Raw genomic sequence first — 14122 nt, 5'->3', positions numbered from 1 at the left:
TCTCTCTCGACCCAGCCTTTTTCTCTTCTGAAATGGAAATATGTCCCTGAATATACACTTCTGATTTTACACACGGTCTATCAAACACACAGCAAATGCATTCTTAAGTCACACTGTAATCTCTGAGTTCTTTCTTGTATACTGGAATGGAACATTTCAGAGAGTACAGTGGAATTATTGATCTGTTTAGTGTTAGGAAAGCTATTGATTATGTGGTGGTGTGATCTTATGTAAGCATAAATTGACCTTGCAGGGTATTTTATTTGCGTTTCAACTGTTTCACTGCAGTACACAGCTGTGTTAAGCAATACTGTTATATATGCTAGTGTAACGTACTACAAATTAATCCTTCCCAGAAGCAGTGAGATTATATAATCTGCAGAAATGTTTATCACACTTTTCAGAGGAGATATTAAAGTGGAAAAAGAGTAATAGAAATTGACTGGAATAAAAAGCAGAAGAGTAAATAACAGGGCTAGGAAAATGGGTTGATCTCAACTGTTTCTTTTCAAAATCTAGGGTTCTTTTTTAAAGTAGTAATGTTTCCCTAAAAAAATACAAGGTTACAAATATTTTGGTAGCGGTGAAGCGGTCTGCTGCCTAAACTGTGGTGTAATATCAGGATTTTTAGAACTGTATTTTACGTCTAGGAGTTTCCTTTCCTCTTTATTATCAAATGCAAATAAGATTTTCAGGAATGGTATTTGCACAGGGAGGGGAGCCCGAGTCCACAGCTCACACGGGGCTATCACAGTACAACGCTGCTCCTGAAGAACTGCTGTATCACTTTGCCGGGCTCCGAGCTCAGCAAGGTAGCCCAGAAATACAGTGCCCAGAGGCTTCTTTGAAACACAGCATCTGCTCAGCCCTTCTCCATACCCCCGCCTCTTCCTCCCCAGCCATTTTGAGGGCTTTTTTTTTAGCTATTTGCTACCTTCCAGCAAAAACAGGAGTTGCAACGATTTGGAGGAACTGCAGATTATTTGCCGCCATGGGAGCATAGCCCAAATGAGAATACATCAAGCTTAAAAGTCTGTAAAGCAAAGGGATGTGGAGGTGTAAAAACCAATTACAGCTTCCACCCAATTGGGTTCTGTAATTTGTTGCACTAATGAAACATTTCTTTTAAGTGGAGAACCTTTGAAGAATACTAATATAATAATTAATATTCAGGTTACCTAGGGAACCTAAGACTCTACCGACTGTAGCTAGAAGAGCCTTTGCAGAGGAAGCTACCCAACACATCTTTTTTTCTAGAGCTTTAAGAACGATGCTTCCAGGCAGCAGTGAGATTATTTCACCTCCCTTTCCCAGTTTGCATCAATCCTCTCTAATAACCAAGAAATCCGAGGACTTGCTTTGTTTAAAACAAGTTAGAGCTGATGTAAATCTGAAAAAGGAGGAAGAAATCAGGTGAGCGTAGTAGCAAAAGGATAATGTGAAGAAGCTAGATGATTGTAGAGCCATAAAGAACAAGAGAAATAATAAAAAAGAGAAGCACAGCTGAATTGTATAAAGGAAAGGTCTGAATAAAAACTTAAGTATTTCTCTATTTGTCAGTAGCATATACATAAATGTTGGTGAAGAGTTTCCCTAAATTGCTTTTAGTAGGATGCCATTTATACCAGTAAATTAACAGCATTGCTAGGTCTTCTGCTATATGTGCGCCCCCTTTGCTAGCATCAAGTGCTAAGGAACTCCTTAGCAGGGGCTGACAAACAATTACATGGGACACTCCAAATCTGAACTACATTGCTGGAGCAATGAACAAAGTGCTTGCACAAGTTTCTCCAAGGTTAGCCTCAGTCTAGCAGAGCCGATGTCAGCATTCCAGATACTGAGTTAAATGAAGCTCTGAGAACCTGACAGAGGCTGGACAAAAATCCACCACAGAAGAGAGGCTGTGGGTATGGGAGGTATTCAGCCACGTCATGGCTTGTACTTGCCTCATGATTCTTTTTGACTTTGAGAAGTGCACGGGTTAATACCACACGATTGTCAAGAACCAGACCACTGCCAGACAGATATGTACTCTAGCAGATGTGAGCACACACGCTGGAGCAGCTTTAGAAGACAACATTTGGAAAGGGAAAAGGGCAGCTCTCTGACAATGAATGGACTCAGTTCACACAGCTGCATGGCAAAGCTCAGCTAGGTAGAGGAGGGTCAACCTGGAATCCTGCTCTCTGCTTTTTGTACAATGTCTTGGCACAAGCACTGTGGTTTGTGCAAACCAGGGCTGTCAGCTGTAGCCCTTTTGCCAATACACAAAGACAAGTATTTCTTTCCTGTATTGCAGTTCTAATTCTTACTTTTTTTTTTTTTTGGCTTTGATCTTCTGGGAGTTTGGCTTACAAGGAGAAATGATGTGTACTCATTGGCACACAGTGCTGTCTTCTAGGAACATAAGAGTTATTGGACTGGCTCACATATTCATCCACCCCACTACCAGTATGATAGTAGCCAACAGCAAAAGCTGCAAATAGAGCTTCTTTGAGAAATCCACTACTCCCGGGGAAGCTTCTGTTGAACCTTATTAATTAGAGGTTAGTTTATGCCCTGGAGCATAAGACATTAAATCCCTTATAAATATGCATGTTCGTTCTTCAGAACTTCAGAATAATACAGAGATGTTATACAATTGACACTATGCCTGAGAAGCATGTAAGTGTTCACTCCATTTAACAGATGGGCAAACAGGGAAAGAAGTCAAGCAGCTTCTCTGCAGTCTAGTCAGCGGGCAGACTTCTGGTGGCACTGGCAGGTGAATAATGTGACAGGCAGCTTCAAGCTCTCCTCCTGAAGGTGGCTAGCTGTATTACCTAATTCCTGCTGCACGGCCCCTCCGAGAGTAATTTCCTCTCCTGCAAAATGGGTGTGTTTATCTACCCACTTAATGAGATTTTTAGAACTGAATAATATTTATATTACACAATTATTATGCATTACTGATACTACACAATGTTAGATGAAGGAAGAGATGCACTGCCAAGGGATTATTAAATCATTAATTTCACCACATTTCTAGAAGCTCTGTTCCCCATAGAGCTCTGTCAATGCGTCTCTTCTCAGCTAGAGCATCCTTTCAAAGATAGTTTCAGGCTCTCGTGCTTAAGTCTAATAAACAAGGCTGGGAGGGCAGTAAGCACGGAGTGTATACCGATTTAGACAGTAAATTTTATACTGAATTTTTCTCTTTTTTTTTTTCCTTTAAAAGTCTGTTTTGACCAACTACTAAGAAACTGGGAGCCTTGAAAATCTCCAATATGGTCTGGGAGCAAGGATAACTGTAAAATTTTAATATCCTGTTTCCAGAAAATAACACAGAAAATGACTCTGAAAGGAAAAAAAAGAAAAAGAGAGAGAGAAAGAAAGAAAAGATTTATGCAAAAGCACACAGCTTTTGTATGATAATCATCAGCAATGCCTCAAACCAAAGTACCAGTCCTTGGTCATATTGATAGGACTTTTGGATGATATCAATGCAGGTCAAATTTAATACAGAGAGAAGAATACAGAATGCTGTCTTCAGAACTGCAATTACAGCACAGGTTGTTATATGTGAACTAGCCAGTATCCCAGCCAGTTTGGATGTTAAAAAGCATTGAAACCCTAACAGCAGAGTTCTTCAATGTCAAAGGAGTATCAGAGCTTATCCAGCCTGTGCTGAACCATGGGTTGAAAGAGATTTTTTTCACCTGGTGTTAGGGCTAAGCTAAAGCTGGCAAGCTCACCTCAGTGTAAATACTATCCACATGTTCCAGATGGCTTTGTGCACCCCACAGTTTGCTCTTTTGTATATTTCAAGTCTGATCACTGGTTTTATAACCCACTTTGACCACTTATGACTCACTGTCCTTGCCAGAAGGCAAAAAGATAGCATATGGAAGAGTGAGCGTCTCGTCCTTAAAGTCCAACAGCCTTATGTGAGGGTTTAGATAGAAAGTGTCATGTTCCAGTCTCACAGGCCTGGAAGATGTAGAAGTTGGATCAGTGGAAGGTAGATTGTGGAAGCAATAAATAGGAAAGAAGCAAAGCTGGAACAGAGAGCAGTTACTCTGACACTGACTTGTGCACCTAGCACAGCAGAAATGGCAAATTGCTGTGAAGTGGTGGCTGAAGGAAGGAAGGTAGAGAGGTTCAGAAGGAAGAGAAGTTAAAAAAAAAAAAAAAAGGAAGCAAAAACTCTAACTGTAGTAGTGTGAACAGCAAATGAGAGTAGTTTTATCTCTTGTCAACTCTGTACAAAACACCCACCTGTTCTGAACCAGAATGGACTGCTTCAACAGTTCCTTATCATGCTCTGATATCTCTGTGCATAGCTAAAGCCTGCCTGAGTTAATTGAAAGTTTCTTAGACCTTAACTCTATGTAATATAGTACCTCGGCTTCAGGAAACACTATTAATCAGTTACAATACATACCAAACCCAGCAATTTATGTTGCACAAAAAGCTTTCCTTCCTCCGCCCCTCCTCCACCAACAAACTATTTCTTCCAGTAGCATCAAGCTGAGCACGTGGATATTAAGTTTTCAGTGCTAGTCAGTTCCAAAGAGTTGGAAGGTAGGACAGTTTAATTATTTTTAATGATCTTGATAGAATCTTTAATTCTGATCCATGTAATAATGTAATTCAAGAGAGTATTTGCCCCTAAGAAAAATAGAATTGGCACAGGGAAGCTGTTCTGTAAACACAGCATGGTGCATTTCCAAATGAACATGGAAGCTTTTCAGGGATCTCTGTCCCTACTGAGCATGTACTTATGTGCCATCCTGAGCAAGGACAGATGTAGTCATGTGGTTACATGCACGGGGGCCATGACAGAGTCAAACCTAATGAGTGCCTAGGGCGCTGCTGCAATAGAAGCAATAGTCTTGGGGTAAGACATAAACTGCTTCATTACAGTCTTTACCAGGGTGCCAGTTCAGATGGATAACATCACATTACTCGTTTTCTTTAATACTGTAGGTTTTGTGTCAGGAATATTTTTAATCCATTCTAGATCAGTTAGTTATCTATTCATTATAGAGGAGATAGGTGAAATTACTTCATTTGTGTAGTTCTTTTATCTTACTCAGTTTGCACAGTTCAATTCAAATACACAAGAAGAGTCCCAGCATCAAAAGCATAATACAAATGTATTACTGCAAATGAAGTCTGAAAGTAATACAAAATTACCTTTTCAAACAGAAGATCTAAATTTATGGCTTGTTAGACAAGTCTAGGGTAAACAGTTTTTCTAAATGAGACAAAATTACCTGAATTTTGCAGATTCTTCTGGTCTCCTTATCCACGTGCAGTTCTGTAGCTTTTTGACTATGTGAAGATAATAATCTTCTGAATATCTAAAAAAGGCAACAACATCAAATGCTTGAATATATATATTTAGAAACAGTCTCTAAAACATTCAAATGATGCATGTATTAATAATAATGTGCATGGTGCATATATAATAGTTTGCTTTTAGAACTCCATGACCTATTTTATTTCCATAATTTGTAACAGTACTGTCCTCATTTAATTAGCATGACCTATTAAACATTGGTTCTTAATAATGACGTCCTAATGAACTTTTCTTTTCAGAAACTTTCAAATTACTCTGGTTTCAAATGTAAGTATTCAACCATAAATATCTTGAAGTTATTAGATGCCTCAAAATTATCTCTCCTGTAAAAGTCCAAAATAACACAAACCCCCTGTTTCTTGTATTTGCTGTTTTAAACTTCAAAGCTGTTTTGACATGTGCCTCTTGGAAGCAAAGACTAAAATTACACTTTTTATGCCTTTTCCTTCATTCACCTTATCCAGTCCCCAAAGCTCAATTCAGTCATCTAAGACCATAAACCAATATTTACAGATACAAGGTTTCCTTCGGACTTTTAAATAATAATAAAAAAAAGTGTTTTATATCAACCAGCACTAAGCACCAGAGGGGTACATGTACCCAAAGAGTTTTCTGCTCTTTTTATGGGTTGTTTCAAGACATATAAATGTGTCCATATGTGAAATACAGCAGACCGTGTAGCCAAAAAGAATTGTGACATTTCTTCCCTTTCAGGTTCAATGTTAACTCTCCCATTTGTGCTTGGTTCCTACTAGGTTTTTAAAAACAATGACTCTGACTTAAAAGGAGGACTGGGCAGATGGAATAGGAGACGATGTGGATGTCAAGGCTGCAAATTCTGTGTGACTCATGTCTCCAGCAAATATCTACCTTGTACCATTCTAGCAAAAATGGCTTAGTGTTGGCCCAAAACCAAATGATCATGAGTTTGCTTAACCTGGAACTTAGAAGTGTGTATTTCAAACAACCTTAAAACAAACGTGGGAAGGCATGAAACCTCACTTGTTTTTAAATGGAGCATGAGAACTGATAAAAAGGAAAACAAAAAGGCAATGATGGCTTGCAACAGAAGAGCACTCAACAACCCGAAAGCTTCCTTCTCTCTCCACGCTCAACATGCTTTTATTACCACAGCTTTATGGTAAACATTTGAAAAAGCAGAATCCTTTTCTTTTTGCTTGTTTGCTTCATAAAAGTACTACTATGGCTTGAGTTTACTGGTTTGTCTACCCCAGAGTAAAATCACTTTGCATTTCCACATGGCAAAAGAAATGAAAATTTCATAGAGGAATTCTGCACTGGAATGGGTCTTTGCCTCAAGTTTGCACCTGTGACACCATGCATGATGTTCACTCTCTACTACGCACAGACACAGGAAGCATTAACAGACATAGAAAACACCTAAGGAACAAAATCATTGTGACCAAACTGATTTTACCGAGCCCTTGTACAACTATAAGAGAGCAAGAAGAAATGTGCAGAAGCGGGAGCAGAGTGCAACTAGTTTCACTGCAGCTGTGGCCAATCTGACCTGGCGCAGTACCTTCCTCCTCCTTCCAGTCCAACTCCGTGTCTGCTCTCTCCCTTGTACCATGGCTGGTATTCACTCGACCTCACCTCTGTTGTGTTTTTACCAGCTTTTGCCCTGGGCAAATGTCTCCCCAGGCCTCTTTAAGTCACTACCATGGCACAAAAAAAAAAGTAATCCAGAATTAAGAAATAAAAATAAAATAATAAAAAGCATATACATTTTCTTCTGCTTTAGTGTCTTAAACTGCATCAGGAAAGACCCCATCACACACCATTGCCAGTATAAGCAAGAAGTGATAGGAGTGGAGAAACTGGGAACGAGGCCTTCCTATTTTGGCAGCTGCCTGCTGGTACGTTGTGTTAGCAGCCACAGCACATGGAACTAGCTTCTTGCTGAAGCAGCCACCCAAACTGGCTCGTCTGTGGGATCAGAGGAGTGTCAGCAGGAGCACAGGGCAGGACAGGCAGCATGTGAGCAGGGGAGGGTGGGATAGAAGCAGAGGATCAGAACAGCCTATGCCAGTGTTGAATCACTCATCTAGTTTTGTTCCTTAAGGCTAAACAATAAATAAATGTCAGATGTTGGGACTTAAGGTAAAAACAAACAAACAAAAAAAAATTAATAGGATAACAGAGTGTGAAAATTTACTTAGGCTATCATTATCTAGGAGAAAAAATATAGGGAAAGGAAAGCAAATTGTAGCCTAAAGACATCTGTAAGATGAAAATAAGAGTCAGAAACAAATAGGAAAATTACCAGGAAGAAATGGCATGGACTGACAAGTTATTAGCAAGTTACAGGGAAACGTTTCATGGGGATTAAAATTAAAGCATCATCCACAGTGCTAGTGTTAAGGCCTCATGAGAAACACAGGCCTGTCAGAAACTGTGAGGGCCATCTGATAGCTGTAACAGAAACTGTATAGCTGCAGCTAGGGTAAAAACACCTATCAATGCAAGGACTTTGCTGCCTTTCCACTGCTCTGTGCTGGATGGAAATCCCTTGCTCAGAGGTGTCCAGGAGCTCACTAAGAAGTCACCGCTCCCAAGTCCTTACGGGACGGAGCAACGCCTCTGTTCACCCTGTGCGCCCAGTTCTGCTCCTCCTGTGACTTACAGAGACACCACGGCCTGTCAGACCTCACCTTTGCCAGAGCTGGCACAGCACCACAAGCATCAGAGATATCTCAGCAGCAAATCCCGGGGGACAGGAGCTCTGCGAGGCAGCTGCCACATCTGCCTGCAGCAACGTAAGGCGTCCGTTCCGTTCCGTTCCATGAAATGAACTCTACTTGAACGCAGACAATATTCCCATAGATTAATTTTTTTTTTTAAAGACTCAAAACGAAGCTCTGGGATTTGCAGCAGCTGGGTTTACAGCCCAGAAAGCTTTGTTTTCCTCTCAGAAAGCCTATTTTAGCATTTCCTGCTCTAAAGGAGCCTCAGGGACACGCTCCAATGGAATCAGTCCAGGAAGGCCATCAAGATATTATTTCACGGCTCCGCTGTAACCTAGACAGTCCTTTTCTCCACTGTTTCATTTTAAAGAGCTGGAACAATACCTGTATTTCCACTGGCACCTGGAAACTTAGAGTATATGTTTGGTGATGCTAAAATATCTTTATTATTAAGATAAAAAAATCTCAGTTAAATTGAACTCTAACAATACGTGGACGAGACAGTAATTACAGTGCTGAGAATAGCGAAAGAAACATGTTCGGTCCAAGTTTTGTCTGCCACCTGCATCCTAGCCATTATAAAAATTTGCTGTTGTAGGAAACTCACTTACACTGTATGAGTCTTGCTGGCAAGTAACACCTGGAAGGGGTTGTTTCTGCCTAGTACTCATCAGGTACACATTGGCCTTCTATGTTAAACGCCGTGGTTAACGCGGAATTATTACGCATAGTTGAGGCACTGACAAAGTACCTTCTAATTTTTGGCAGCTATCTAACAGAAAACAGCAGGGACAGCATTGCTGAGATAGTAGGGACACAACAGGTAAAATGTCAGAGCAGACAGACAGATGCAGCCCCACTGGTTACTCGCTAGAACTAACATCTACGTGGAAAAAAAAAAAAAAAAAGAAAAAAAAAAGAGCTATTTGAATTAGCAGGAAAATTGAGCAGCAGACGTGAAAAAGGGAGAACTTCCTATTTGGCAGCTTACATTCAAGAAAGAAACAAAACGAAAAAAAAAAACATCAGAAGGAAAAGCGAGAGAAATGGAGGATCTCTTGTGCCTTTGGGGACTTTAATACTACAAAAACAACTACCGGTTTTTAAAGCCCTTGGGAGACTGTGCACAGGGCTTGCTCTAGAATGAAAATGGAAAGCTGCCAGCAGAACACAGCATTTCAAGCTCTTTATCACCACCAGCACATACCTGTTATAATAATACTTCCCACTTACATAGCATTTTTTACTATCAAATCATCTGACAAGCTCTAAACTAGGAAATTTTTCCAGTCTCTGCCAGCTCAAGAGGCCAGAGTCCAGAACATCCCTGAAAGTCTCAAGCTGCAATGTAAAGCATTTCTACACCATGCCCGTGGGTCACACATTGAAAAAGCAGCCAACATCCAGCAGCTCCTCCCAGTGAAGGGCAATGAGCTGCAATACTCATGGCCCAAAGCAATGCTTTGCTCTTTTGTTCCAAACACCAGTAGCTCTTCCCACCTGCCCATTAGATGGCTCACCTCCTTTTTCTTTAGCCACAAAATAAAGGTCTGGTACTTCCTCATGTTTCTCCTATAAACTCAGCTTCAAAATGTTCTGGATGTAAAAAGCAAGTCCGCTTTCCTGCAGCCTCTACAACTTTGTAATACACAGGATAAAACCAGTACCTATACCACCATAGCTGGATTTGGGAGCCAATATCGTGACTGCTTGTGCTGCTCTTGGCATTGAACAGGCACTTCAGCTATATTCTTTGCCCTCTGTTTGCCTACCTCTGTTTCAGCTCTCACTAGCAGTGGAATGGTAGCATAGTACCATAGTACCACCTTTCAGAAGAGTAAAACTTCAATGATAGTGTTGCTGATGAGATGGAACAGCGGTGGGAGAAAAGGTTATAGAGGAGGAAAAAAAAAAGAACTGAAATAGTAAAGGCAAAATGCTGGTAATATGGTGACTTAAAAATGGGTGGAAGATCTTAAAATGCAATGAGAAAGTGAAGAGGGGGCAGAAAACACAGGAGAGCATTTAAAATTATGATTCAATGGTTCTTTATTTTTTATGCTAAGGAAAATTTTGACTTCCCCAGTCCTTTGAATGGGGAAAAGCACATAATTATTTTTAGCAGAGTTTTTGTTTCTCATTCCATTCCACTTCTCTTCACAAATGAAGAAGAAGAAGAAAAAAAAACCTTCCAATTTTAAAGACATCATAGCACATAATTAATTTTAAGCTGGCACTTGGTCCGGATAGAACGCTCTTCTTACTCGCAATGTTTTATTTATTGCTGTATCCTTATTGGCACCATGTTACATGTCAAAAGTAATGGGCTGCTTCTCCCACCTCCACTTCAGCAAGTGGGAAGGAATTTGAGCAGGGCTGATAGCAAAGATTTTTCTCCATGTCAGGGAAAGGCAGAACAGCAAGTGAAAACCAGAAATGGAATTTTGTTTGTTTTGATGTATCTAAAATTGAATAATTAGTTTCCTGTGCACTAGTTATTATAATAATGAGAGCAATTAATTAAGAAGTTTTTATACTAGTACATTTCTATACTTAATCTAGTGAATATGCTGAAAAGAACCATTAACTAAGATTGCTCATAGCGGGAGTGTTCACCAATCAGGAAGAAGACATTCAAGAATGAAATTATGCCTCACAGATTCTGGTCTACCTTTTTGTAAATATCTTGTAAAAAATGAGAATGAGAAATCTTGTTGACTTACATTGTGAATTAAAAAAGAAAATTCAACCTAGAATAAATATAACTTGTCAAAGAAAAAATGCAAGCAAACATTCGTTAAACCATTTCAGTTTCCTGTTGTGCTGTTCCACACTAATATCATCAAGAATTATGTAAAAGAGGAGGACAATCTTTTAGCCTTTTATTTAAAACAAACAAAGCAGAAAGCACAGCAAACACCTACCTTTTCTTCTTGATTGATGATGATAAAATATTGTCCTGAATCGCCTTACACTTTGAAGCCTGTTCAAACTGGTAAATTCCATTTTTATTAGCAGTTGTTCTGTTAAAAAAGTGGGGTGGGAGAAAAAGCAACATACTTTAAAAGAAAGAACATATTCTGACAGGCCCGTTGCATTTACTTTGCTGTGACAATAAGATTAATAACTGTTAATTTAGCTGAAAACATTACCAAAGCAATCTTATTCATCTCTATTCTGAGGCTCTTGTATAAAAGGAGAGTTTGCTGCTAGTGACTATAACATATTAGATTCCTTAAAGAAACTCTATTTCATAGTCTGAATTATATTTTCTGCTTTACACTGTAATCAGAAAAATGTAATTAAAAATAAATGAAACAGGGAGCCTCTTGAACATTATGAAGATATTTAAAATATTCATCATTAAAATATTCCAGCGGATGTGATTTCCTAAAGCTGTTGATGAAATGCAATATTCAGAGCCAATATAATATATATAGGAAACACCACGGGTGAAGTGGATCATTTTACTTAGACGTTAACTTATTGACTCGAGCTTAATATTTCCTTCCTCGTTTATTCTTTATTTACACAGTGAGAATAAATATTTGTAAAAGGAACCAATGCAAGTGCCAGACAGTGATCTTTAACTCCTGCTGCCTTATTTTCACCAAAATCTTGTGTGGTCCTCTTGCTTTAGCAGTCCTGCCAGACTGAGCTGTAAATTAGTAAATGCCTGAAATACCACGGTCTTATTTCATTCACCTCAGTTCACCATGTACCTAGGTTTAATCTCATACAATCACCCTCCTACTTCATCAACCTTCTGCTGTCCATATTATCACTTATCATGATGTTCCTTCCTCCGTCATTTTTATTTTCACCGTTCCTCACCATCTTTCCACCTGCCTCACTCCTCTTGGTTTCCTTCCACTGACTCACTACTTACAGAGCACTTGGACACTGCAGCCTATTTACCCAAGCCAAAATTAGAAATACAGGAGACACAGATGCTGTGTCATTCATTCCTGGCTGGGATTTGCAGCAGTGAACAGACCCCACGCTGCTCCTAGAAGCACAAGGGTCTTCCTACTTCGTACACATCACGGTCTGCTTCTGCATCATCATTCTTTTACTATCACGGACCAAAGCTATTTCGGCTTCACCTGTTAAAAAACTGAGGCCAGAGCTGGTTGCCCTATACCACGTCCAGGTAGCTTTTGAAGATCTCCAAGGAGAGAAACTCCACAGCCTCTCTGGGCAACCGGTGCCAGTGCTTCGTCACCCACACAGCACAGGAGTGCTTCCTGATGCTAAGAGAGAACCTCCTGTGAAAAAGCCTGGCTCCACCTTCTGTACATCCTCCTTTCAGATACTTATACACATTGAGATATCCCAGAGCCTTCCCTTCTTAAACAAAATCTTAAACAAATGCTAGCAGTGTGCCCAGGTGACCAAGAAGGCCAACGGCATCCTGGCTTGTACCAGGAACAGTGCAGCCAGCAGGACCAGGGAGGTGATCGTCCCCCTGTACTCGGCTCTGGTGAGGCCGCACCTCGAGTGCTGTGTTCAGCTTTGGGCCCCTCAGTACAAGAAGGACATCGAGGCCCTGGAGCGTGCCCAGAGAAGGGCTACGAAGCTGGTGAAGGGCCTGGAGCACAAGTCCTGTGAGGAGCGGCTGAGGGAACTGGGGTTGTTTAGCCTGGAGAAGAGGAGGCTCAGGGGAGACCTCATTGCTCTCTACCACTGCCTGAAAGGAAGGTGTGGGGAGCTGGGGGTCGGCCTCTTCTCTCAGGTAACTAGTGATAGGACTAGAGGGAATGGCCTCAAGTTGTGCCAGGGGAGGTTTGGGTTGGAAATTGGAAGAAATTTCTGCTCAGAAAGAGCAGTCAGGCATTGGGACGGGTTGCCCAGGGAGGTGGTGGAGTCACCGTCCCTGGGGGTGTTCAAGGAAACGTTGGACCTGGTGCTTATGGACATGGTCTAGTGGGTGACATTGGTAGTAGGGTGATGGTTGGAGCAGATGATCCTGAAGGTCTTTTCCAACCTTCATGATTCTATGATTCTATGAAATGGGAAGAGGTCTGACTGAAGAAGAAAGAACAGAATAAATGCTTGTTTATTTTGCTACTAAACTGACTGGCATTTTCATAGGTACAACACAGGGGAAAAAGGAATAAAGCAGCCTTTTTTCCTCTTTCCATTGCCCATAAATGGGGAGAAATTCACCCAGGCAGTAGGCTGCAAAGGAGAGAGATCAGCTCTCCCCCTTTAATTCCGCCATCAGGAAGTTCTTCCCACCATATGCCCACTGCCCCCAAGGAAGTGTGCCCCTTGTTGAGGGCAATGGTAAGACAACACAGTGTGAACCTCTGTCCTTTCAGTTCTGCAGTGACTTTAAGAGTTAGTAACAGCTGGCACTACCCGCTGAGAGCTCCACGGCTGATTTTGCACCCAGCTTTTTAACTAATTCTCTTTCAAGGAGTGACACACAAGGCTGAGGGCTGAAGGCTCTCAAAGCACACAGTTCAGAGGGTCAAGCACACAACTCTACAGATCATACATGGTAAGTGACAGCAAATATTCTGCTTACAATGTTTGGGTACACAGGTTTATTGCAGCTTGGTCGGAGTGGTTCTGTGTACACAGAAGAACCAGGTGGGCTGCCCCTTCCTTTCACAGAAGCCAATGCCTGTTCCCAAATGACTTTAGTTAGCACTAATTCATATTTCCTCGCCCTTGCTTCTTTTAACTCAGTAGGCTGAAAACGATCCTTCTAAAGCTGCAGCTTCAAGAGAGAGAAATGGCTACAGGCAAAGCTTAGCTGTATAAACAATACCTAAAAAAAAAAAAGAGCTATTGTTATCATAAACCAAGCGCATGTTACTGCTGCCAATTATCTCAAATTACAGCCGAAAAGCAAGACACTGGGCGCTGCCTTGAGAAGTGGCCCTAGCCCTTCTGAACCACAGCTGGCCAGAGGAGATCACCTTCACCACGAAGCCTGCCAGGAAGACCACGTCAGGAGCTGGCTTGCAGGTTTGATCAGGTCGCTGCTAGGTGCATTTGCAGGCATCGCTGGAGAAGTAACATCCTTTCACAAGCAGGATTCAACCGTGTGCAGAGAAGG

General features: G+C 41.0%; 1 protein-coding gene across 1 annotated transcript in view; it reads right to left on the bottom strand.

Annotated features, from left to right (window-relative positions):
* The window catches only part of ST8SIA6 (ST8 alpha-N-acetyl-neuraminide alpha-2,8-sialyltransferase 6), a 39413-nt gene that overhangs the window by 17803 nt on the left and 7488 nt on the right, over nt 1-14122 (bottom strand). The window contains exons 3-4 of the mRNA XM_035545548.1: nt 10977-11075; nt 5259-5345 (exon numbers count right to left, since the gene is read on the bottom strand). Coding sequence (XP_035401441.1) covers nt 5259-5345; nt 10977-11075 — 186 coding nt within the window. The remainder of the gene's footprint in view (nt 1-5258; nt 5346-10976; nt 11076-14122) is intronic.

This window comes from Cygnus atratus, chromosome 2 (assembly GCF_013377495.2).
Source record: "Cygnus atratus isolate AKBS03 ecotype Queensland, Australia chromosome 2, CAtr_DNAZoo_HiC_assembly, whole genome shotgun sequence".
In the NCBI taxonomy this organism is placed as follows: Eukaryota; Metazoa; Chordata; class Aves; order Anseriformes; family Anatidae; genus Cygnus; species Cygnus atratus.
Note: the sequence above shows the minus strand (reverse complement) of the source record. Positions and strands in the feature narration are given on the sequence as shown.